Raw genomic sequence first — 24,748 nt, forward strand, 5'->3', positions numbered from 1 at the left:
ATAATCTGCACTAACAATATAATCAAAGTAGATACAAGATATGTGGATGCAGCAGTATATTTGGGGGTTAGGGTAAATGCTGCAGTAGACCAAATTATCAAAGATAATTTTAACCCACTTATAAAATCAATAGCGGCAGAGTTGAAAAGAATTGATGTGTTGCATCTGTCCCTGATAGGTAGGGTGTACGTATTGAAAATTACTATGTTCCCCAAGGTTTTGTATCTTTTACGCTCTATACCGATTCTTATAGAGGAGGGGGTGATTAAGTCAATAGAATCAATTTTTATGAGGTTTGTTTGGCAGTACGGTAAAGTCAGACGTTCGCTGAAATATATGTCTCTTCCGTGGGAAAGGGGAGGGCTGGCACTTCCAAATTTAAGGTTTTATCATTGGACACGCTTGTTGACCCAGATGGCCATGTTTTTTGAACCAGCTATGAACATGGTTAATACACCTTGGGGTAATCAGGACCTACCCTCTATATATGAATTGTTACTGGGCAGAGAGGCTTTGGGACTGCTATTGCGGAAAACAGAGCGTCGCTATTATAGGAAAACACGGTACAAGGTTCTTGAAAGTGCCTGGGGGTCTGGAAACTTGTGCAAAAGACACTGGCAATGCCTAAAATTAATCACTACCTGCCAATATGGAACTCCAGTCTGTTTCCACAGCTTAGTATTGATAGTAGTTGGGGGTTTTGGGAGCAGCATGCCGTTAAAAAACTAGGAGATGTTATGGAAGGGGACTCCATGATGGGGTTTGAAGTTATCCAAGAGCAGTATGGCATCCCTCCCAACCAATGGTTTAAATTTGTACAGATCTCTCAAACACTGCTGGCCATAAGACCACACATCTGCTTAGGTGCCAGTAAGACCTTGTTGGATTACTTATTAAAAGGGGGTAAAAAGATTAAAATGGTATATAACTTTTTGTTGATAGGTATTCATGATGACCTGAAAAAAGTTGAGACCTCTTGGGCTGCAAAATTAAAAGACCCAGATGTAGATCTGGGTAAAGCCCTGCTATTAAATCAAAAAGTATTTTGTTCTTCCAACCTGAGGGCACGGTACTCTAAAAAACTTTTTAATCTGTATTTTACACCAGCACATGTTTGAGTGGGGTATCAGGGAACATTATAGATGCCCTTGATGCAGTGAAGGACCTGCGGATATATTATATATGTTTTTTCATTGTGAGAAATTAAACATAATCCGCGGGGAAATTGAGAAATTCTGGGAGGGGCTGCTAGATGTTAAGATTATTCTATCCCCTACCCTGATGCTATTAGGTACTGATTGTAAGCTGGGGCTGAAAAAAGAGGATGAAGCTCTGGTGTTTATTTCTGTTGCCATACTTCGGATTCTCCTATCAGCTGGTGAGAAGGATATCACAGCCCCCTCCTTTCAGATGTGGTTAGTCAGACTTCTGGGGATGCATAATATTGAATCCTGCCTATACAAGCACAAGGGCAGGAAAGTCCGGGAAATGGGTTTGAATATTTGGGCTCCGCTCAAAAGGTGGAGGGACTCTAGATTATAAAAATGAATTGTTGAAATATTAAAACTCGGATTTTCATAGGTGCAAATTATGAATTATGCTTCTTTTATCCGCTGATATGAAATGCGAAACATTCCTGTTTGTTCGTATATTTTGGGCCTCTAAGGACTGGTTTCTTGCTTTGAATCTATTTATACTGTATGCGGTTTTATCACTTTTCTCGATAATAATGCAATACATAATATATTTATGTGGTTTTATCACTTTTTTTCGATAATGATACAATATATAATGTATGTTTGTACCAGGAATTCTCAATAAAAAAGAAAAAAAAAGAAAAGAAAAAAAAGGAAAAGAACGAGAAGAAGTGTGTGACTGGAGTTACTTTTGTTGTATACCTCGTGAAAAAGTTACTGGAAATTTTGCAGCACAGCCTGATCCATCTCTTTTTCTAAACTCTATTGTTGTTTAAATGAAATCCTGACCATATGCGTCTATCTTAAGCTATACCTCGACCACTTGGGTGCTCCGAGAGCGCCCCTACTTTGCTAAGTTAGTCTGTAAAAACTGGTAAATCACCTCCTTTTCAGACATTAATAAGATGTCACCTGATCAACAGAACTTTTAGTTAAATATCTGTGTATGATGAACTATTCCTTGCTAAGTTTCAAAGGCGGTAAAGAAGAAGGGGGAGATTTATTAATATTTTGCGCCGTGTTTGTGTCACAAAAGTGGCACAAAACAGCGCAAAATATTTTTTTCCTAATAGCGTAAAAGTAATGTGAAGCAGCACATATCACTGCTTTGCATTACTTCACACCATGAGGGCTTGTCAAGGTGGGTGCATGGGCGTTCCCATGCAACCACTCAAGGTTTCTCACGCTAAACCCAATTTACCAAATACAGTAGATTGGGTTTAGCGCGAGAAAACTGCACCCTTTTAAACTAGGCGCAAGGAAGGAGAAATGCTTTCATTTCTCCTTCCTTTTCTGACTTTGCATGCGTGCTGCACTGTGCAACACGCATACAAAGTGGGAAAAGCTTTCCCTCGTGTCTCGGGAAAATTATTTTGTACAGGAAGGGTGTCCTTTCTGTACAAAACCTATGCTGGACTCACACACACACACCCTAGCGCTCTGGTGCTAAGGTGTGTGCATGGTGCAGGCCCGTTGTAATCAGTGCCAGAGCAAGGGAAAGGGAAGGACAGAGCCATAAACATGGTGCTCTCCTGCTCCCTCCCTGTCGTACATCGCAGCCTCGCAGGGGCGGCTGTTCTGCATTGCGTGGAGATTTGGTAAATCTCCCCCAAAATGTCTTTTATAACCAGTTAAACATTGTGAATTCTCATTCCATTATGTTTCAATTTAGTAATTTTCAATATCTTTACATCCAACAGAAACCCATCCTTGAATGTATGAAATGACCATCAATAGTGAAGCTAATGCTGTACATCTTCAATAATAGCAGAATTAATTAGATACAGTATTCAGGAAAACATCAGCGCAGTCGGCGGCAGAGGAACCTGCACACAAACCGACAGATCCCGGATGAAGCATCAAGGGCAGTTCAGTGATTATAAGAGGTTGAGCTGTGCACCTCCACGCCACAAGACGAAGAAATGTCCTTAGGAAAATTAAGGCAACAACAATAACAAACCACCTCCTGTATAAACAAGTGTCCAATACCAACTTTGGTCATGGGATCTGTATGGTGTGATTACTGCAGTGCTCTGTTTTCTAATATGATGTCAAGCCATCATTCCGTGCTCTAGGTGAATTGTAAACTCTTTCTGGACAAACAAGAGTAACCAGAGAAGAGCACAACAGAGCGGAGCTAGACAACTGATGGGTAAAGGAAACATAAGTTCTTGTATCTACAATACAATAGACTGTCCTAATTTGCGCCGGCCAGAAGGAAGATACAGCTTTACTCACAAGCGTCCATAGCCATAATCCAATCTAAAGGTACAATCACCTACAAAGACACCTTCTGCGTATTAGGAGTGTGGCAAATATTTGGTGGCTATTGCATTTACTGTTAAAACAGAAATTAAATGTGCAAAATACTACAAGCATATAAAGTGTGTGCGAAAAACACAAGTGCTTTGTCAGCCATGTTGGCCCATCAGGAAATACAGTCATGGGCTGTAGACAAACATATACCCGACCCACAGATAGTAACCAAGAAAGAAGAATCATACACGTGCGGCAAGAGCTTTCATTTGTCATCACTACTCAAGCTCCATCAGCACACGTACACAGGACAAAAACCATTCAAGTGCAGTGAATGTGTCAATAACTTTAATAGGTTATCAGAACTACAAAGACACCAGCGAACACACACAGGAGAAAAGCCATTCAAGTGCAGTGAATGTGTCAAGAGCTTTAGTAGGTTATCAGAACTACAAAGACACAAGCGAACACACACAGGGGAACAACCATTCAAGCGCAGTGAATGTGCAAAGTGCTTTAGACAGTTATCAAAACTAAAAAGTCATCAGCGAACACACATGGGGGAAAAACCATTCAAGTGCACTGAATGTGCAAAGAACTTTAGTCAGTTATCACACCTTCAAAGACATAATCAAACACACCCAGGGGAACAACCATTCAAGTGCAGTGAATGTGCAAAGTGTTTTAGTCAGTTATCAAAACTAGAAAAACATCAACGAACACACACAGGGGAAAAACCATTCAAGTGCAGTGAATGTGCAAAGTGCTTTAGTGAGTTATCAAGCCTGCATAGACATCAGCAAACCCACACAGGGGAAAAGCCATTGAGGTGCAGTGAATGTGCAAAGTGCTTTAGTCAGTTATCAGACCTAAATAGTCATCAGCGAATACACACTGGGGAAAAACCCTATCATTGTAGTGAATGTGACAGTAGTTTTCGTAGCTCTTCAGTATTAAGGAATCATCAGCAAACTCACACAGGAGAAAAAGCATTCAAGTGCAATGAATGTGGGAAGAGCTTTAGTCTGTTATCAAACCTCCAAGCACATCAGCGAACACACACCGGGGAAAAACCATTCAAGTGCAGTGAATGTGTGAAGAGCTTTAGTCGATTATCACACCTTCAAAGTCATCAACGAACACACACGGGGGAAAAACCATTCAAGTGCAGTGAATGTGCAAAGTGCTTTAGTGAGTTATCAAGCCTGCATAGACATCAGCAAACCCACACAGGGGAAAAGCCATTGAAGTGCAGTGAATGTGCAAAGTGCTTTAGTCAGTTATCAGACCTAAATAGTCATCAGCGAATACACACTGGGGAAAAACCCTATCATTGTAGTGAATGTGACAGTAGTTTTCGTAGCTCTTCAGTATTAAGGAATCATCAGCAAACTCACACAGGAGAAAAAGCATTCAAGTGCAATGAATGTGGGAAGAGCTTTAGTCGGTTATCAAACCTCCAAGCACATCAGCGAACACACACAGGGGAAAAAACATTAAAGTGCAGTGAATGTGTGAAGAGCTTTAGTCGATTATCACACCTTCAAAGTCATCAACGAACACACACGGGGGAAAAACCATTCAAGTGCAGTGAATGTGCAAAGTGCTTTAGTCAGTTATCATACCTAAATAGTCATCAGCGAATACACACTGGGGAAAAACCCTATCATTGTAGTGAATGTGACAGTTGTTTTCGCAGCTCTTCAGCATTAGGGAGTCATCAGAAAACTCACACAGGAGAAAAAGCATTCAAGTGCAATGAATGTGGGAAGAGTTTTAGTTGGTTATCAAACCTCCAAACACATCAGCGAACACACACAGGGGAAAAGCCCTATCATTGCAGTGAATGTGACAGTAGTTTTTGCTTATCTTCAGTATTAAGGAATCATCAGCGAACACACACTGGAGAAAAACCATTCAAGTGCAGTGAATGTGCAAAGTGCTTCAGTAAGTCATCAAACCTACAAAATCATCAGCGAACACACACAGGAGAAAAGCCATTTAAATGCTGTGAATGTGGGAAGAGCTTTAGTAAATTATCACACCTTCAAAGTCATCAAAGAACACACACGGGGGAAAAACCATTCAAGTGCAGTGAATGTGCAAAGTGCTTTAGTGAGTTATCAAGCCTGCATAGACATCAGCAAACCCACACAGGAGAAAAACCATTCAAGTGCAGTGAATGTGCAAAGTGTTTCAGTCAGTCATCACACCTACAAAATCATCAGCGAACACACACAGGAGAAAAGCCATTAAGTGAATGTGGGAAGAGCTTTAGTAAATTAGAAAATCTACAAACACATCAACGAACACACACAGGGGAAAAACCATACCATTGCAATGAATGTGAAAGCATTTTTAGTTGTTACTCAACATTAAGGGTGCATCAGCGAACACACACAGGGGAATAGCCATTCAAGTGCAGAGAATGTGCAAAGTGCTTTAGTCACTTATCAAACATCCAAACACATCAGCGAATGTGACAGTAGTTTTAACTTCTCTTCAGCATTAAGGTATCATCAACGAACTGACAAATCATTCAAGTGCAATGAATGTGGGAAAAGTTTTAGTCGATTATCAGAGCTACAAAGTCATCAGCGAACACACAGGGGAAAAGCTAGAAGGGCACTGAAAGTGTGAAGGGCTTTTATCAAAATTCGATTCCACACAACCCTCAATGAATACACTACTTCATTTAACTCAATAGAAATAATCCTGGAGATGCAGAGAACCCAAAAAGATCTTAAAAACATCAAAAATAATATCGACCCATCTGAGGACATAAACGAGCTGAACAGTGCAGTTATTATGAGAGGAATAAATTATGGAAAAAGATAAAATTCAAATTATGTGGGACCTTGAAATACCAGATGATAGAAGACCGGACTAGCAGTAAAGAAGAAAAACAGATAACAGTATTTACAGAATTATAGAAGTGTTTGTTTCCAGTGATTGTTCACTTCCGTACACATAGCAAAGTGACGTGATGTACCAGGATACACAGTGGGAGACAAGCACAATGTGGATTAAAAGAAAAGAAACATTGTTGATTTTTATTTGGTGAAGAAGAGATACAAAGGAAAACATTCAATCGCCCCTGACCACACTACCTGTAAAAGCAACACTGAACAATACTGGGACTAACAACGGTACTTTCAGCTAATTTGTCGGATTAAAACCTATAAACCCACACACCCAGAGTGGACAGGTTCTGGAGATGGTTAACTTCATTGGTAATATGTATGTATTACTGTTAACAAATGCCACTGCAGTATATGTAATGAACTAAAGCGAAGCACCGGTGTTCAAGAAATAACCTATTTTTAGATATAAAAGAGCATATACCTTGTTTTTAAGTAACGTTTGCTGCATCTTTTACAGACTGTTTTCGATTGATGGATAAGCTCGTGCCTCAGACCTTAAAACAAAGTGTGACCTGTGGCTCCTCTCCGACTTGGCTCTCCCTATTCATTTGGTGACTTGCCAAACTCTTATTTTTACCAGAATTGAGCCACTGTAAGCAGCAGACTCTGTTTGAAGAATGTGGTGAAATAGTGAAATCCCACATCAAAAGTATATATGTGCTAGGACAATCAGTTGCACTCCCAGTAACTCGTCTTCCACACTGATTGTCCCTTGTCCCTAAATGTTCTGAAGGATATGTTGTATGAATGCCAGAAGTGAAAGTGACATTCATGAAGCTAAAGCTAACAGGAGTGTGTGGGAGATATAGAGGGGGCGAGCTAAAGAGAGCAAGAGAAACAAAGAAAGGGGGAGAAAAAGAAAGAGAGAAATGGAAGGAGGGGGAATGGCAGGTGATTTGTATTCACCTAAAAATAGAAGATGCAGCCGAATACATGTCAATGTGTGACATCACCAGAAAAAACGGGCTGAATACCAGTGATTTTATATAGTTTATTTTTAGGGCACAAGTAAGGAAAATAGTGAAGGAGCCCATTATCGGATGTATGATGTTACCACGCATCCTTTTACCACGCATCCCTTTACAACGCAGTTTTTACAACGCAAACCTTTACCACGCATTTCTGTTTGGGGTGCTGGATAGTGAAAAGTTTAATTTACCATTCCAACTCCAGTCCCCGTGGACACTAGGGAAGGTGTTGGATAGTAAATTAAACTTATTCCCTATCCTAGAGCGCCCCCCACAGCAATGCGTGGTAATGCTCTGCGTTGTAAAAGCTGCGTTGTAATGGTACTGCGTGGTAAAAGATGCGTGGTAAAGGTTGTATACCCCCATTATCATATGCAAATCACAATGACGTCACAAGAAGTGATGTCAGGCCCTTATAATAATTTTCACTTCAAAGGTCGACGGACTGATTTAAAAACAAGAAACATAAAATAATGTAAAAAGGTTCTGGTATCAGTTTTTATACAACATGTGTTTTTCCCACTATCAGTTTGTAACTAAATGGCTGAAAGTGTAAATATTTTTTGACAGATATGTGGAACCTGGAAATTATATATTTAAACAATTTTTAGAGAATAAATAAAATGTGCTTTTAATTTGCGTTTGTTTCCTGTTTCCACTATAAATGTGATACCCCAAAGGGTATCACATTTATAGTGTATTAAGCAATAGAAAGGCTAATTTTGTCTAGATATCTGATCCTCTCGTGGGCCACTCACACAAAAAAATAAATGGGACTAATGAGCTCTGTTCCGGTTCGGCATGCTCAAACTGGCATGCCGGACCGGAACAGAGCCCATTAGTAGGAGTTTTGCCGACGTCTGTCCGTGGTAATAAACACAGTGGAGCTGGTAACGTTTTTTACGGATAGAACCTTGGTGAGAGGATGCGCAACATATACAGCCATTTGATTCTACTCCCATTTGTGCAAAAGAATTGACACAAAAAGGCCTGTTATAGGACAATAATTCGCTTCCCTGCACAGACAGTACACTGTTTCAACATTTGGAGGCATTGCTAAAGGCTGCACATTTGAATTGTTGAAATTGAAACTATTTCCCCACTGGCTTGGTAGCTACAGATTAACCCATTTTGGTTTGTTGTTTGAGACTCATTTTATACCAAGTATTGGTCCTGAAGAAGGTGGTGTTGCCACTGAAACACTCGTAGACCAACACATCACCCATGAGAAACGGCCCCTGAGAGGCCATGACATCACAAACAACTGATGTTTAAGAGCTTCCAGTAGTGAACTGTTTTTTCTTTAGGCATTTGTGGGACCCCCCATAGGGTTGAAACTCTTCTTCTTTTAACTATGAATGAGAGTGTATGAGTGTCTGCACCACCACACAAGTATTGTCTTCCTCCTCCCTTCAACGTTAGTATTCTCACACGTATGGTATAGGGACACATATGTCCGGGACTATAATTTTACAAGTTGATCCTATGGCAGTCTCCCCCTTCTGGGCTCATGTGCTTCCATTCCCTTTTAGAGCTATTGCGCATGACTTGTCTCTTCCCTATAAATTTTAGTTCCCATTACATCCGTTCCCCTACTCAGCTTGCCATTGATTATGTCTAATGCTCAAGAGTCTCTCCTCTTATTTTCTCCATTGTGCTACATATAGAATGTCGAGCTTAGTGTGTTTGTGTTAAGAATTAACATGTAATTTTGCTTAAGTATATTATTTACGTTGCAGTTCATGTTACCACCTTTTGATGCCACCCTAAAACCAATATTCACCGCTTGTTAGTATTGTTTCTCATTATCATTCCACAATGGTTCTTTTGCTCTCTCCGTTGCGCAGTCACGATTTTTACCCCACGGGGCCTGTCTCCATACTAAGTCACATTTACATTTGTATGTCCACTTTTCTTCATAGGGTTTCCACGTGCTATTGGTGGTCCCGATACACATTTCCCTATTGTTGTGTTTATCTTGGTTTTGGCAACAACTAATTCTATGATTTTATAATATTTTACTATATGTTGTGTATCTTCCCCAGCCCTGAAGAAGTCACAGTTTACTTCCCTTATGTGACAAAACACCTGTTTTTCTTTGTTGCATTATTAAATACATTTGCATATTATACTGGTGTCGACCACAGATATTCGTACAATGCGTGCCCAGGACTGTGCTTTCAGTATGTGCATATACTCTGAGCAAACGAGATATGCGGTCGATTTTATTCTTGCTAAGAGCGGTGGTGCTTGCGCATTAATAGGAGAGCAGTGTGTGGTCGGTATCACGAATAAGGAAAGGAATATCATTCTGCATATTTTAGACATTTTGTAAAACGTTCGAGGAATGGAGCAGTAATTTGAGTTGATCTTTATTTGGTGTTTGGGGTTGGATTCTAGAAAAGGTGATATATATCATTGTTCTTTTAATTTGTTGCCGTGTCTTGATTCAGTGTCTTCCCTTATCTACTCATACTGTGCTACTTATTTCTCTCCCAAAAGGATTTCAGTTCATGATATTAATACAACTATAATGCTTCAAAAGAAGCTTGATACTATTATGCAAATAGATGAGGGTGTTTTTGGTTCAACTACTTCTCTTGCAGGTTCTGTTCCTGATGTTACTCGTACTACTGATGTTTAGTGTCATTTTCTTCCATACGCATGCTATGCATATATACATATATTCGTATTTGACATATTATCGCCTGTATTCATCTATTGTCTCTACTTTTAGAATTGTAACAACCTCTACCTGATAGCAAGAATAAAGATGTCCGTGTTAACTAATAAATGCTAAAAGGAGGGTCTGTTAGAGTTGAAATGTATTACTGCCATATTACTCATATTTTACCTGATATTATGTTAGCATTTAAGTAGCTATTTCATAATATATTCTTGCTGTAGGCGAATGCAATTATTAAGTACAGATGTTACGTTAGGTAGGTTGACATCTGTTCCACCATTTTAGCTTTCGAAGACGCCATTTTGTATTATAATCAAAACTTTTACTTGAAACCTTTACCAGAAATGGTCCTTGGTAAGTTTTATTTCTCAAAGGTTAAATCGTGCTTATTAATGCATGCCTTTTCTGTCACATAGAGGCCTTCTCCCACCTGTCTAGTGGGGAGGATGGGCAGTGGATAACTTGTGCCAGGCTGTGGAATTGAAACGTATGTTCTGTACCCCCATTGTATTATGACAGCTACCAGTGTTTTTACATAATAGGCAGGTCTTTGTGGACTCCGCAACATACATAATGTAACTTTATGACTGTAAGAGTCAGTCCCTCATCAGCCATCATAGGAGGATGGTCAGATTGTATTCCAGTGCAGTGTACTTTATAAATAAACTAGTTTGCTTGTATTCTCTACTATGTCATTAACTCTTCATTCTTTGAAGGTTAGAGGAGGTCGAGCTTGACCCGGGTGGCACTAGTGGGGTAATTTCCTTCACTACATTTGCTCTTTTCTTTTCCTGGTCTCCACCTCTGTTCATGGCGTTCATTCTTCAAAGTGCAGAGCCAGATTTCTGATGCTATCAGGTTCCTGCCTCTATTGACAGTGCTCTAAAGGGAACTACAGAACTGCAGGTACTCACTCTCCAGCCTACCTGCTTGCTGCTCAGAAGTGCCGTACTCTCCCATTACAGGTATCCTATCAATACTGAGAAGTGCAGTTGCTGTCCCTTGTGAATGGAAGAGGTGCAGGTGCTGTCCCTTGTGAAAGAAAGAAGTGCAGGTGTCTCCCTTGTGAATGAAAGAAGTGCATTTGCTGTCCCCTGTGAATAAAAGAAGTGTAGGTGCCGTCCCTTGTGAATGAAAGAAGTGCAGCTGCTTTCCCCTGTGAATGAAAGCAGAGCAGGTGCTGTCCCTTGTGAATGAAAGAAGTGTAGGTGCTGTCCCCTGTGAATAAAAGAAGTATAGGTGCCGTCCCTTATGAATTTAATGAAGTGCAGGTGCTGTCCCTTATGAATGAAAGAAGTGCAGGTGCTGTCCCTTGTGATTGAAAATAGTGCAGGTGCCGTCCCTTGTGAATGAAAGAATAGCTGGTGCTGTGCCTTGTGAATAAATGAAGTGCAGGTGCTGTCCCTTGTGAATGAAAGAGGTGCAGGTGCTGTCCCTTGTGAATGAAAGAAGTGCAGGTGCTATCCCTTGTGAATGAAAGAAGTGCAGGTGCTGTCCCTTGTGAATGAAAGAAGTGCAGATGCTATCCCTTGTGAATGAAAGAAGTGCAGGTTCTGTCTCTTGTGAATGAAAGAAGTGCAGATGCCATCCCTCGTGAATGAAAGAAGTGCAGGAGATGTCCCTTATGAATGAAAGAAGTGCAGGGGCTGTCCCTTGTGAATGAAAGAAGTGCAGGAGATGTCCCTAATGAATGAAAGAAATGCAGATGCTGTCCCTTGTGAATGAAAGAAGTGCAGGTGTGTCCCTTGTGAACGAAAGAAGTGCCAGTGCTGTCCCTTGTGAATGAATGAAGTGCAGGTGCTGTCCCTTATGAATGAAAGAAGTGCCGGAGCTGACCCCTATGATTGAAAGAAGTGTACAGGTGCTGTCCCCTGTGAAAGAAAGAAGTTCAGGTGCTGTCCATTGTGAATGAAAGAAGTGCAGGTGCTGTCCCTTGTGAATGACAGAAGTTCAGGTGCCGTCCCCTCTGAATAAAAGAGGTGCAGGTGCTGTCCCTTGTTAATGAAAGAAGTGCAGGTGCTGTCCCTTGTGAATGAAAGAAGTGCAGGTGCTGTCCCATGTGAATGAAAGAAGTGCAGGTGCAGTCCCTTAAGAATGAAAGAAGTGCAGGTGCTGTCTCTTGTGAATGAAAGAAGTGCAGGTGTCGTCCCCTGTGAATGACAGAAGTGCAGGTGCTGTCCCTTGTGAATGAAAGAAGTGCAGGTGCTGTCACAAAGAAGTGCAGGTGCTGTCCCTTGTGAATGAAAGAAGTGCAGGTGTTGTCCCTTGTGAATGAAAGAAATGCAGGTGCTGTCCCCTGTGAATGAAAGAAGTGTACAGGACCTGTCCTCTGTGAAAGAAAGAAGCGCAGGTGTTGTCCCTTGTGAATGAAAGAAGTGCAGGTGCTGTCACAAAGAAGTGCAGGTGTTGTCCCTTGTGAATGGAAGTAGTGCAGGTACTGCCCCTGTGAAAGAAAGAAGTTCAGGTGCTGTCCCTTGTGAATGAAAGAAGCGCAGGAGATGTCCCTTATGAATGAAAGAAGTGCAGGTGCTGTCCCATGTGAATGAAAGAAGTGCAGGAGATGTCCCTAACTAATGAAAGAAATGCAGATGCTGCCCCTAGTGAATGAAAGAAGTGCAGGTGTGTCCCTTGTGAATGAAAGAAGTGCCAGTGCTGTCCCTTGTGAATGAATGAAGTGCAGGTGCTGTCCCTTATGAATGAAAGAAGTGCCGGAGCTGACCCCTATGATTGAAAGAAGTGTACAGGTGCTGTCCCCTGTGAAAGAAAGAAGTTCAGGTGCTGTCCCCTGTGAATGAAAGAAGTGCAGGTGCTGTCCCTTGTGAATGAAAGAAGTTCAGGTGCCGTCCCCTCTGAATGAAAGTGGTGCAGGTGCTGTCCCTTGTGAATGAAAGAAGTGCAGGTGCTGTCCCTTGTGAATGAAAGAAGTGCAGGTGCTGTCCCATGTGAATTAAAGAAGTGCAGGTGGCTCCATTGTGAATTAAAGAAGTGCAGGTGGCTCCATTGTGAATGAAAAAAGTGCAGGTGCTGTGTCTTGTGAATGAAAGAAGTGCAGGTGTCGTCCCCTGTGAATGACAGAAGTGCAGGTGCTGTCCCTTGTGAATGAAAGAAGTGCAGGTGTTGTCCCTTGTGAATGAAAGAAGTGTACAGGTCCTGTCCTCTGTGAAAGAAAGAAGCGCAGGTGTTGTCCCTTGTGAATGAAAGAAGTGCAGGTGCTGTCACAAAGAAGTGCAGGTGCTGTCCCTTGTGAATGAAAGAAGTGCAGGTGCTGCCCCTGTGAAGGAAAGAAGTGCAGGTGCTGTCCCTTGTGAATGAAAGAAGTGCAGGTGCTGTCACAAAGAAGTGCAGGTGCTGTCCCTTGTGAATGAAAGAAGCGCAGGTATTGTCCCTTGTGAATGAAAGAAGTGCAGGGGCTGTCCCTTGTGAATGAAAGAAGTGCAGGTGCCGTCACAAAGAAGTGCAGGTGCTGTCCCTTGTGAATGAAAGAAGCGCAGGTGTTCTCCCTTGTGAATGAAAGAAGTGCAGGGGCTGTCCCTTGTGAATGAAAGAAGTGCAGGTGCCGTCACAAAGAAGTGCAGGTGCTGTCCCTTGTGAATGAAAGAAGTGCAGGTGTGTCGCTTGTAAATGAAAGAAGTGCAGGTGCTGTCCCTTGTGAATGAAAGAAGTGCAGGAGATGTCCCTAATGAATGAAAGAAATGCAGATGCTGCCCCTTGTGAATGAAAGAAGTGCAGGTGCTGTCCCTTGTGAATGAAAGAAGTGCAGGTGCTGTCCCCTTTGAATTAAAGACGTGCAGGTGCTGTCCCTTGTAAATAAAAGAAGTGCAGGTGCTGTCCCTTGTGTAAGATAGAAGTGCAGGTGCTGTCCCTTGTGAATGAAAGAAGTTCAGGTGCTGTCACTTGTGAATGAAAGAAGTGCAGGTGCTGTCCCCTGTGAATTAAAGAAGTGCAGGTGCTGTCCCTTGTAAATAAAAGAAGTGCAGGTGCTGTCCCTTGTGTAAGATAGAAGTGCAGGTGCTGTCCCTTGTGAATGAAAGAAGTGCAGGTGCTGTCCCCTGTCAATGAAAGCAGTGCAGGTGCTGTGTCCGGGGAATGAAAGAAGTGCAGGGGCTGTCCCTTGTGAATGAAAGAAGTGCAGGTGTGTCCCCTTGTGAATGAAAGAAGTGCAGGTATGTCCCCTTGTGAATGAAAGAAGTGCAGGTGTCTCCCCTTGTGAATGAAAGAACGGCTGTTGCTGTCCCTGTGAATGAAAGAAGGGCAGGTGCTGTCCTTTGTGAATGAAAGAAGTTCAGATGCTGTCCCTTGTGAATGTAAGAATGCAGGCGTGTCCCTTGTGAATGAAAGAAGTGCACGTGCTGTCCCCTGTGAATGAATGATGTGCAGGTGCTGTCCCTTGTGAATGAAAGAAGTGCAGGTGTGACCCTTTTGAATGAAAGAAGTGCAGGTGTGTCCCTTGTAAATAAAAGAAGTGCAGGTGTTGTCCCTTGTGTAAGATAGAAGAGCAGGTGCTGTCCCTTGTGAATGAAAGAAGTGCAGGTGCTGTCCCATGTCAATGAAAGCAGTGCAGGTGCTGTGTCCTGGGAATGAAAGAAGTGCAGGGGCTGTCCCTTGTGAATGATAGAAGTGCAGGTGTGTCCCCTTGTGAATGAAAGAAGTGCAGGTGTGTCCCCTTGTGAATGAAAGAAGTGCAGGTGTCTCCCCTTGTGAATGAAAGAATGGCTGTTGCTTTCCCCTGTGAATGAAAGAAGGGCAGGTGCTGTCCTTTGTGAATGAAAGAAGTTCAGATGCTGTCCCTTGTGAATGTAAGAATGCAGGTGTGTCCCTTGTGAATGAAAGAAGTGCACGTGCTGTCCCCTGTGAAAGAATGATGTGCAGGTGCTGTCCCTTGTGAATGAAAGAAGTGCAGGTGTGACCCTTTTGAATGAAAGAAGTGCAGGTGTGTCCCTTGTGAATGAAAGAAGTGCCGGGTCTTTCTCTTGTGAATGAAATAGGTGCAGGTGCCGTCCCCTGTGAATGAAAGAAGAAGAGGTGCTGTTCCTTGTGAATGAAAGAAGTAGAGGTGCCGTCCCCTGTGAATGAAAGAAGTGCAGGTGCCGTCCATTGTGAATGAAAGAAATACAGGTGACGTCCCTTGTGAATGAACGAAGTTCAGGTGCCATCCCCTGTGAATGAAAGAAGTGCAGGTGCTGTCCCCTGTGAAAGAAAGATGTGCAGGTGCCTTCCCCTGTGAATGAAAGAAGTGCATATGTTGTCCCCTGTGAATGAAAGAAGTGCAGGTGGCTCCATTGTGAATGGAAGAAGTGCAGGTGCGGTCTCTTGTGAATGAAAGAAGTGCAGGTGTCGTCCCCTGTGAATGACAGAAGAGCAGGTGCCGTCTTCTGTGAATGAAAGAAGTGCAGGTGCTGTCTCAAAGAAGTGCAGGTGCTGTCCCTTGTGAATGAAAGAAGTGCAGGTGCTGTCACAAAGAAGTGCAGGTGCTGTCCCTTGTGAATGAAAGAAGTGCAGGTGCAGTCACAAAGAAGTGCAGGTGCTGTCCCTTGTGAATGAAAGAAGTGCAGGTGCTGTCCACTGTGAATTAAAGAAGTGCAGGTGCTGTCCCTTGTAAATGAAAGAAGTGCAGGTGCTGTCCCTTGTGTAAGATAGAAGTGCAGGTGGTGTCCCTTGTGAATTTAAGAAGTGCAGGTGCTGTCCCTTGTGAATGAAAGAATGCAGGTGCTGTCCCTTGTGAATGAAAGAAGTGCAGGTGTCGTCCCCTGTGAATGACAGAAGAGCAGGTGCCATCTTCTGTGAATGAAAGAAGTGCAGGGGCTGTCTCTTGTGAATGAAAGAAGTGCAGGTGCTGTCACAAAGAAGTGCCGGTGCTGTCCCTTGTGAAAGTAAGAATTCAGGTGTGTCCCTTGTGAATGAAAGAAGTGCACGTGCTGTCCCCTGTGAATGAATGATGTGCAGGTGCTGTCCCTTGTGAATGAAAGAAGTGCAGGTGTGTCCTTTGTAAATGAAAGAAGTGCAGGTGCTGTCCCTTGTGAATGAAAGAAGTGCAGGAGATGTCCCTAAAAAATGAAAGAAATGCAGATGCTGCCCCTTGTGAATGAAAGAAGTGCAGGTGCAGTCCCTTCTGAATGAAAGAAGTGCAGGTGCTGTCCCCTTTGAATTATAGACGTGCAGGTGTTGTCCCTTGTAAATAAAAGAAGTGCAGGTGCTGTCCCTTGTGTAAGATAGAAGTGCAGGTGCTGTCCCTTGTGAATGAAAGAAGTGCAGGTGCTGTCCCCTGTGAATTAAAGAAGTGCAGGTGCTGTCCCTTGTAAATAAAAGAAGTGCAGGTGCTGTCCCTTGTGTAAGATAGAAGTGCAGGTGCTGTCCCTTGTGAATGAAAGAAGTGCAGGTGCTGTCCCCTGTCAATGAAAGCAGTGCAGGTGCTGTGTCCTGGGAATGAAAGAAGTGCAGGGGCTGTCCCTTGTGAATGAAAGAAGTGCAGGTGTGTCCCCTTGTGAATGAAAGAAGTGCAGGTGTGTCCCCTTGTGAATGAAAGAAGTGCAGGTGTCTCCCCTTGTGAATGAAAGAACGGCTGTTGCTGTCCCCTGTGAATGAAAGAAGGGCAGGTGCTGTCCTTTGTGAATGAAAGAAGTTCAGATGCTGTCCCTTGTGAATGTAAGAATGCAGGTGTGTCCCTTGTGAATGAAAGAAGTGCACGTGCTGTCCCCTGTGAATGAATGATGTGCAGGTGCTGTCCCTTGTGAATGAAAGAAGTGCATGTGTGACCCTTTTGAATAAAAGAAGTGCAGGTGTGTCCCTTGTAAACAAAAGAAGTGCAGGTGCTGTCCCTTGTGTAAGATAGAAGTGCAGGTGCTGTCCCTTGTGAATGAAAGAAGTGCAGGTGCTGTCCCCTGTCAATGAAAGCAGTGCAGGTGCTGTGTCCTGGGAATGAAAGAAGTGCAGGGGCTGTCCCTTGTGAATGATAGAAGTGCAGGTGTGTCCCCTTGTGAATGAAAGAAGTGCAGGTGTGTCCCCTTGTGAATGAAAGAAGTGCAGGTGTCTCCCCTTGTGAATGAAAGAATGGCTGTTGCTGTCCCCTGTGAATGAAAGAAGGGCAGGTGCTGTCCTTTGTGAATGAAAGAAGTTCAGATGCTGTCCCTTGTGAATGTAAGAATGCAGGTGTGTCCCTTGTGAATGAAAGAAGTGCACGTGCTGTCCCCTGTGAATGAAAGAAGTGCCGGGTCTGTCTCTTGTGAATGATAGAAGTGCAGGTGTGTCCCCTTGTGAATGAAAGAAGTGCAGGTGTGTCCCCTTGTGAATGAAAGAAGTGGAGTTGTCTCCCCTTGTGAATGAAAGAATGGCTGTTGCTGTCCCCTGTGAATGAAAGAAGGGCAGGTGCTGTCCTTTGTGAATGAAAGAAGTTCAGATGCTGTCCCTTGTGAATGTGAGAATGCAGGTGTGTCCCTTGTGAATGAAAGAAGTGCACGTGCTGTCCCCTGTGAATGAAAGAAGTGCCGGGTCTGTCTCTTGTGAATGAAAGAAGTGCAGGTGTGACCCTTTTGAATGAAAGAAGTGCAGGTGTGTCCCTTGTGAATGAAAGAAGTGCCGGGTCTGTCTCTTGTGAATGAAATAGGTGCAGGTGCCGTCCCTTGTGAATGAAAGAAAAAGAGGTGCTGTTCCTTGTGAATGAAAGAAGTAGAGGTGCCGTCCCCTGTGAATGAAAGAAGTGCAGGTGCCGTCCATTGTGAATGAAAGAAATACAGGTGCCGTCCCTTGTGAATGAACGAAGTTCAGGTGCCGTCCCCTGTGAATGAAAGAAGTGCAGGTGCTGTCCCCTGTGAAAGAAAGAAGTGCAGGTGCCTTCCCCTGTGAATGAAAGAAGTGCAGGTGTTGTCCCTTGTGAATGAAAGAAGTGCAGGTGGCTCCATTGTGAATGGAAGAAGTGCAGGTGCGGTCTCTTGTGAATGAAAGAAGTGCAGGTGTCGTCCCCTGTGAATGACAGAAGAGCAGGTGCCGTCTTCTGTGAATGAAAGAAGTGCAGGTGCTGTCTCTTGTGAATGAAAGAAGTGCAGGTGCTGTCACAAAGAAGTGCAGGTGCTGTCCCTTGTGAATGAAAGAAGTGCAGGTGCAGTCACAAAGAAGTGCAGGTGCTGTCCACTGTGAATTAAAGAAGTGCAGGTGCTGTCCCTTGTAAATGAAAGAAGTGCAGGTGCTGTCCCTTGTGTAAGATAGAAGTGTAGGTGCTGTCCCTTGTGAATTTAAGAAGTGCAGGTGCTGTCCCTTGTGAATGAAAGAAGTGTTGGTGCTGTCTCCTGGGAATGAAAGAAGTGCAGGAGCTATCCCTTGTGAATGAAAGAAGTGCAGGTGCCACCCTTTTTGCATGAAAGAAGTGCAGGTGCTCTCCCTTGTGAATGAAAGAAGTGCAGGTGTGTCCCTTGTGAATGAAAGAACGGCTGGCCCTGTCCCCTGTGAATGAAAGAAGGGCAGGTGCTGTCCTTTGTGAATGAAAGAAGTGCAGCTGCCACCCTTTTTGCATGAAAGAAGTGCAGGTGCTGTCCCTTGTGAATTTAAGAAGTGCAGGTGCTGTCCCTTGTGAATGAAAGAAGTGCTGGTGCTGTCTCCTGGGAATGAAAGAAGTGAAGGAGCTATCCCTTGTGAATGAAAGAAGTGCAGGTGCCACCCTTTTTGCATGAAGTGCAGGTGCTCTCCCTTGTGAATGAAAGAAGTGCAGGTGCTCTCCCTTGTGAATGAAAGAAGTGCAGGTGCTGTCCCCTTTGAATTAAAGAAGTGCAGGTGCTGTCCCTTGTAAATAAAAGAAGTGCAGGTGCTGTCCCTTGTGTAAGATAGAAGTGCAGGTGCTGTCCCTTGTGAATGAAAGAAGTTCAGGTGCTGTCCCTTGTGAATAAAAGAAGTGCAGGTGCTGTCCCCTGTGAATTAAAGAAGTGCAGGTGCTGTCCCTTGTAAATAAAAGAAGTGCAGGTGCTGTCCCTTGTGTAAGATAGAAGTGCAGGTGCTGTCCCCTGTCAATGAAAGCAGTGCAGGTGCTGTGTCCTGGGAATGAAAGAAGTGCAGGGGTTGTCCTTGTGAATGAAAGAAGTGCAGGTGTGTCCCCTTGTGAATGAAAGAAGTGCAGGTGTGTCCCCTTGTGAATGAAAGAAGTGCAGGTGTCTCCCCTTGTGAATGAAAGAATGGCTGTTGCTGTCCCCAGTGAATGAAAGAAGGGCAGGTGCTGTCCTTTGTGAATGAAAGAAGTTCAGATGCTGTCCCTTGTGAATGTAAGAATGCAGGTGTGTCCCTTGTGAATGAAAGAAGTGCACGTGCTGTCCCCTGTGAATGAATGATGTGCAGGTGCTGTCCCTTGTGAATGAAAGAAGTGCAGGTGTGACCCTTTTGAATGAAAGAAGTGCAGGTGTGTCCCTTGTAAATAAAAGAAGTGCAGGTGCTGTCCCTTGTGTAAGATAGAAGTGCCGGTGCTGTCCCTTGTGAATGAAAGAAGTGCAGGTGCTGTCCCCTGTCAATGAAAGCAGTGCAGGTGCTGTGTCCTGGGAATGGAAGAAGTGCAGGGGTTGTCCCATGTGAATGAAAGACGTGCAGGTGTGTCCCCTTGTGAATGAAAGAAGTGCAGGTGTGTCCCCTTGTGAATGAAAGAAGTGCAGGTGTCTCCCCTTGGGAATGAAAGAATGGCTGTTGCTGTCCCCTGTGAATGAAAGAAGGGCAGGTGCTGTCCTTTGTGAATGAAAGAAGTTCAGATGCTGTCCCTTGTGAATGTAAGACTGCAGGTGTGTCCCTTGTGAATGAAAGAAGTGCACGTGCTGTCCCCTGTGAATGAATGATGTGCAGGTGCTGTCCCTTGTGAATGAAAGAAGTGCAGGTGTGACCCTTTTGAATGAAAGAAGTGCAGGTGTGTCCCTTGTAAATAAAAGAAGTGCAGGTGCTGTCCCTTGTGTATGATAGAAGTGCAGGTGCTGTCCCTTGTGAATGAAAGAAGTGCAGGTGCTGTCCCCTGTCAATGAAAGCAGTGCAGGTTCTGTGTCCTGGGAATGAAAGAAGTGAAGGGGCTGTCCCTTGTGAATGAAAGAAGTGCAGGTGTGTCCCCTTGTGAATGGAAGAAGTACAGGTGTGTCCCCTTGTGAATGAAAGAAGTGCAGGTGTCTCCCCTTGTGAATGAAAGAACGGCTGTTGCTGTCCCCTGTGAATGAAAGAAGGGCAGGTGCTGTCCTTTGAGAATGAAAGAAGTTCAGATGCTGTCCCTTGTGAATGTAAGAATGCAGGTGTGTCCCTTGTGAATGAAAGAAGTGCACGTGCTGTCCCCTGTGAATGAATGATGTGCAGGTGCTGTCCCTTGTGAATGAAAGAAGTGCAGGTGTGACCCTTTTGAATGAAAGAAGTGCAGGTGTGTCCCTTGTGAATGAAAGAAGTGCAGGGTCTGTCTCTTGTGAATGAAAGAAGAAGAGGTGCTGTTCCTTGTGAATGAAAGAAGTAGAGGTGCTGTCCATTGTGAATGAAAGAAATACAGGTGCCGTCCCTTGTGAATGAACGAAGTTCAGGTGCCGTCCCCTGTGAATGAAAGAAGTGCAGGTGCCGTCCCCTGTGAAAGAAAGAAGTGCAGGTGCCTTCCCCTGTGAATGAAAGAAGTGCAGGTGTGCCCCTTGTGAATGAAAGAAGTGCCGCTGTGCTCCTTGTGAATGAAAGAAGTGCAGGTGCCGTCCCTTGTGAACGAAACAAGTGCCAGTGCTGTCCCTTGAGAATGAATGAAGTGCCGGAGCTGACCCCTATGATATAAAGAAGTGTACAAGTGCTGTCCCCTGTGAAAGAAAGAAGTTCAGGTGCTGTCCCTTGTGAATGAAAGAAGTGCAGGTGCAGTCCCTTATGAATGAAAGAAGTGCAGGTGCTGTCCCTTGTGAATTTAAGAAGTGCAGCTTGTGAATGAAAGAAGTGCAGGTGCTGTCTCCTGGGAATGAAAGAAGTGCAGGAGCTGTCCCTTGTGAATGAAAGAAGTGCAGGTGCCACCCTTTTTGCATGAAAGAAGTGCAGGTACTCTCCCTTGTGAATGAAAGAAGTGCAGGTGCTGTCCCTTGTAAATAAAAGAAGTGCAGGTGCTGTCCCTTGTGAATGAAAGAAGTGCAGGTGCTGTCACAAAGAAATGCAGGTGTTGTCCCGTGTGAATGAAAGAAGTGCAGGTGCTGTCCCCTGTGAATGAAAGAAGGGCAGGTGCTGTCCTTTGTGAATGAAAGAAGTTCAGATGCTGTCCCTTGTGAATGTAAGAATGCAGGTGTGTCCCTTGTGAATGAAAGAAGTGCACGTGCTGTCCCCTGTGAATGAATGATGTGCAGGTGCTGTCCCTTGTGAATGAAAGAAGTGCAGGTGTGACCATTTTGAATGAAAGAAGTGCAGGTGTGTCCCTTGTAAATAAAAGAAGTGCAGGTGCTGTCCCTTGTGTAAGATAGAAGTGCAGGTGCTGTCCCTTGTGAATGAAAGAAGTGCAGGTGCTGTCCCCTGTCAATGAAAGCAGTGCAGGTTCTGTGTCCTGGGAATGAAAGAAGTGCAGGGGCTGTCCCTTGTGAATGAAAGAAGTGCAGGTGTGTCCCCTTGTGAATGCAAGAAGTACAGGTGTGTCCCCTTGTGAATGAAAGAAGTGCAGGTGTCTCCCCTTGTGAATGAAAGAACGGCTGTTGCTGTCCCCTGTGAATGAAAGAAGGGCAGGTGCTGTCCTTTGAGAATGAAAGACGTTCAGATGCTGTCCATTGTGAATGTAAGAATGCAGGTGTGTCCCTTGTGAATGAAAGAAGTGCACGTGCTGTCCCCTGTGAATGAATGATGTGCAGGTGTTGTCCCTTGTGAATGAAAGAAGTGCAGGTGTGACCCTTTTGAATGAAAGAAGTGCAGGTGTGTCCCTTGTGAATGAAAGTAGTGCAGGTGCTGTCCCCTGTGAATGAAAGAAGTGTAGGGTCTGTGTCTTGTGAATAAAAGAAGTGCAGGTGCTTTCCCTTGTGAATGTAAGAATTCAGATGTGTCCCTTGTGAATGAAAGAAGTGCACGTGATGTCCCCTGTGAATGAATGATGTGCAGGTGCTGTCCCTTGTGAATGAAAGAAGTGCAGGTATGTCCCTTGTGAATGAAAGAAGTGCAGGTGCTGTCCCCTGTGAATGAAAGAAGTGCAGGGTCTGTCTCTTGTGAATGAAAGAAGTGCAGGGTCTGTCTCTTGTGAATGAAAGAAGTGCAGGTGCTGTGCCTTGTGAATGAAAGAAGTGCAAGTGCTGTCACAAAGAAAAGCAGGTGCTGTCCCTTGTGAATGAAAGAAGCGCGGGTGTTGTCCCTTGTGAATGAAAGAAGTGCAGGTGCTGTCCCTTGTGAATTAAAGAAGTGCAGGTGCTGTCCCTTGTAAATAAAAGAAGTGCAGGTGCTGTCCCTTGTGAATGAAAGAAGTGCAGGTGCTGTCACAAAGAAATGCAGGTGTTGTCCCTTGTGAATGAAAGAAGTGCAGGTGCTGTCCCCTGTGAATTAAAGAAGTGCAGGTGCTGTCCCTTGTAAATAAAAGAAGTGCAGATGCTGTCCCTTGTGTAAGATAGAAGTGCAGGTGCCGTCCCCTGTGAATGAAAGAGGTGCAGGTGCTGTCCCTTGTGAATTTAAGAAGTGCAGGTGCTGTCCCTTGTGAATGAAAGAAGTGCAGGTGCTCTCCCCTGTCAATGAAAGCAGTGCAGGTGCTGTGTCCTGGGAATGAAAGAAGTGCAGGGGCTGTCCCTTGTGAATGAAAGAAGTGCAGGTGCTGTCGCTTGTGAATGAAAGAAGTGCAGGTGCTGTCCGTTGTGAATGAAAGAAGTGCAGGCGCTGTCCCCTGTGAATGAAAGAAGTGCAGGTGCTGTCCCTTGTGAATGAAAGAAGTGCAGGGGCTGTCCCTTGTGAATGAAAGAAGTGCAGGTGCTGTCCCTTGTGAATGAAAGAAGTGCAGGTGCTGACCCCTGTGAATGAAAGAAGAGCAGGTGCTGTCCCCTGTGAATGAAAGAAGTGCAGGTGCTGTCCCTTGTGAATGAAAGAAGTGCAGGTGCTGTCCCCTGTGAATGAAAGAAGTGCAGGTGCTGTCCCTTGTGAATGAAAGAAGTGCAGGTGCTGTCCCCTGTGAATGAAAGAAGTGCAGGTGTCTCCCCTTGTGAATGAAAGAACGGCTGTTGCTGTCCCCTGTGAATGAAAGAAGGGCAGGTGCTGTCCTTTGTGAATGAAAGAAGTTCAGATGCTGTCCCTTGTGAATGTAAGAATGCAGGTGTGTCCCTTGTGAATGAAAGAAGTGCACGTGCTGTCCCCTGTGAATGAATGATGTGCAGGTGCTGTCCCTTGTGAATGAAAGAAGTGCATGTGTGACCCTTTTGAATGAAAGAAGTGCAGGTGTGTGCCTTGTAAATAAAAGAAGTGCAGGTGCTGTCCCTTGTGTAAGATAGAAGTGCAGGTGCCACCCTTTTTGCATGAAAGAAGTGCAGGTACTCTCCCTTGTGAATGAAAGAAGTGCAGGTGCTGTCCCTTGTAAATAAAAGAAGTGCAGGTGCTGTCCCTTGTGAATGAAAGAAGTGCAGGTGCTGTCACAAAGAAATGCAGGTGTTGTCCCGTGTGAATGAAAGAAGTGCAGGTGCTGTCCCCTGTGAATGAAAGAAGGGCAGGTGCTGTCCTTTGTGAATGAAAGAAGTTCAGATGCTGTCCCTTGTGAATGTAAGAATGCAGGTGTGTCCCTTGTGAATGAAAGAAGTGCACGTGCTGTCCCCTGTGAATGAATGATGTGCAGGTGCTGTCCCTTGTGAATGAAAGAAGTGCAGGTGTGACCATTTTGAATGAAAGAAGTGCAGGTGTGTCCCTTGTAAATAAAAGAAGTGCAGGTGCTGTCCCTTGTGTAAGATAGAAGTGCAGGTGCTGTCCCTTGTGAATGAAAGAAGTGCAGGTGCTGTCCCCTGTCAATGAAAGCAGTGCAGGTTCTGTGTCCTGGGAATGAAAGAAGTGCAGGGGCTGTCCCTTGTGAATGAAAGAAGTGCAGGTGTGTCCCCTTGTGAATGCAAGAAGTACAGGTGTGTCCCCTTGTGAATGAAAGAAGTGCAGGTGTCTCCCCTTGTGAATGAATGATGTGCATGTGCTGTCCCCTGTGAATGAATGATGTGCAGGTGCTGTCCCTTGTGAATGAAAGAAGTGCAGGTGTGACCCTTTTGAATGAAAGAAGTGCAGGTGTGTCCCTTGTGAATGAAAGTAGTGCAGGTGCTGTCCCCTGTGAATGAAAGAAGTGTAGGGTCTGTGTCTTGTGAATAAAAGAAGTGCAGGTGCTTTCCCTTGTGAATGTAAGAATTCAGATGTGTCCCTTGTGAATGAAAGAAGTGCACGTGATGTCCCCTGTGAATGAATGATGTGCAGGTGCTGTCCCTTGTGAATGAAAGAAGTGCAGGTATGTCCCTTGTGAATGAAAGAAGTGCAGGTGCTGTCCCCTGTGAATGAAAGAAGTGCAGGGTCTGTCTCTTGTGAATGAAAGAAGTGCAGGGTCTGTCTCTTGTGAATGAAAGAAGTGCAGGTGCTGTGCCTTGTGAATGAAAGAAGTGCAGGTGCTGTCACAAAGAAAAGCAGGTGCTGTCCCTTGTGAATGAAAGAAGCGCGGGTGTTGTCCCTTGTGAATGAAAGAAGTGCAGGTGCTGTCCCTTGTGAATTAAAGAAGTGCAGGTGCTGTCCCTTGTAAATAAAAGAAGTGCAGGTGCTGTCCCTTGTGAATGAAAGAAGTGCAGGTGC

At 44.2% G+C, this 24,748-nt stretch overlaps 1 protein-coding gene across 1 annotated transcript; it reads left to right on the forward strand.

Annotated features, from left to right (window-relative positions):
- Positions 1-755: 755 nt before the first annotated feature.
- Positions 756-7,082, forward strand: LOC144805467 (uncharacterized). Its single transcript, XM_078672015.1, is given in 3 exon segments — positions 756-870; positions 943-1,014; positions 3,846-7,082. Coding segments are annotated over 3 exon segments (2,277 nt in total). The 3' UTR covers positions 5,936-7,082.
- The last annotated feature ends 17,666 nt before the right edge of the window (positions 7,083-24,748 follow it).

This window comes from Lissotriton helveticus (genome assembly GCF_964261635.1).
Source record: "Lissotriton helveticus chromosome 1_1 unlocalized genomic scaffold, aLisHel1.1 SUPER_1_unloc_11, whole genome shotgun sequence".
NCBI lineage: Eukaryota > Metazoa > Chordata > Amphibia > Caudata > Salamandridae > Lissotriton > Lissotriton helveticus.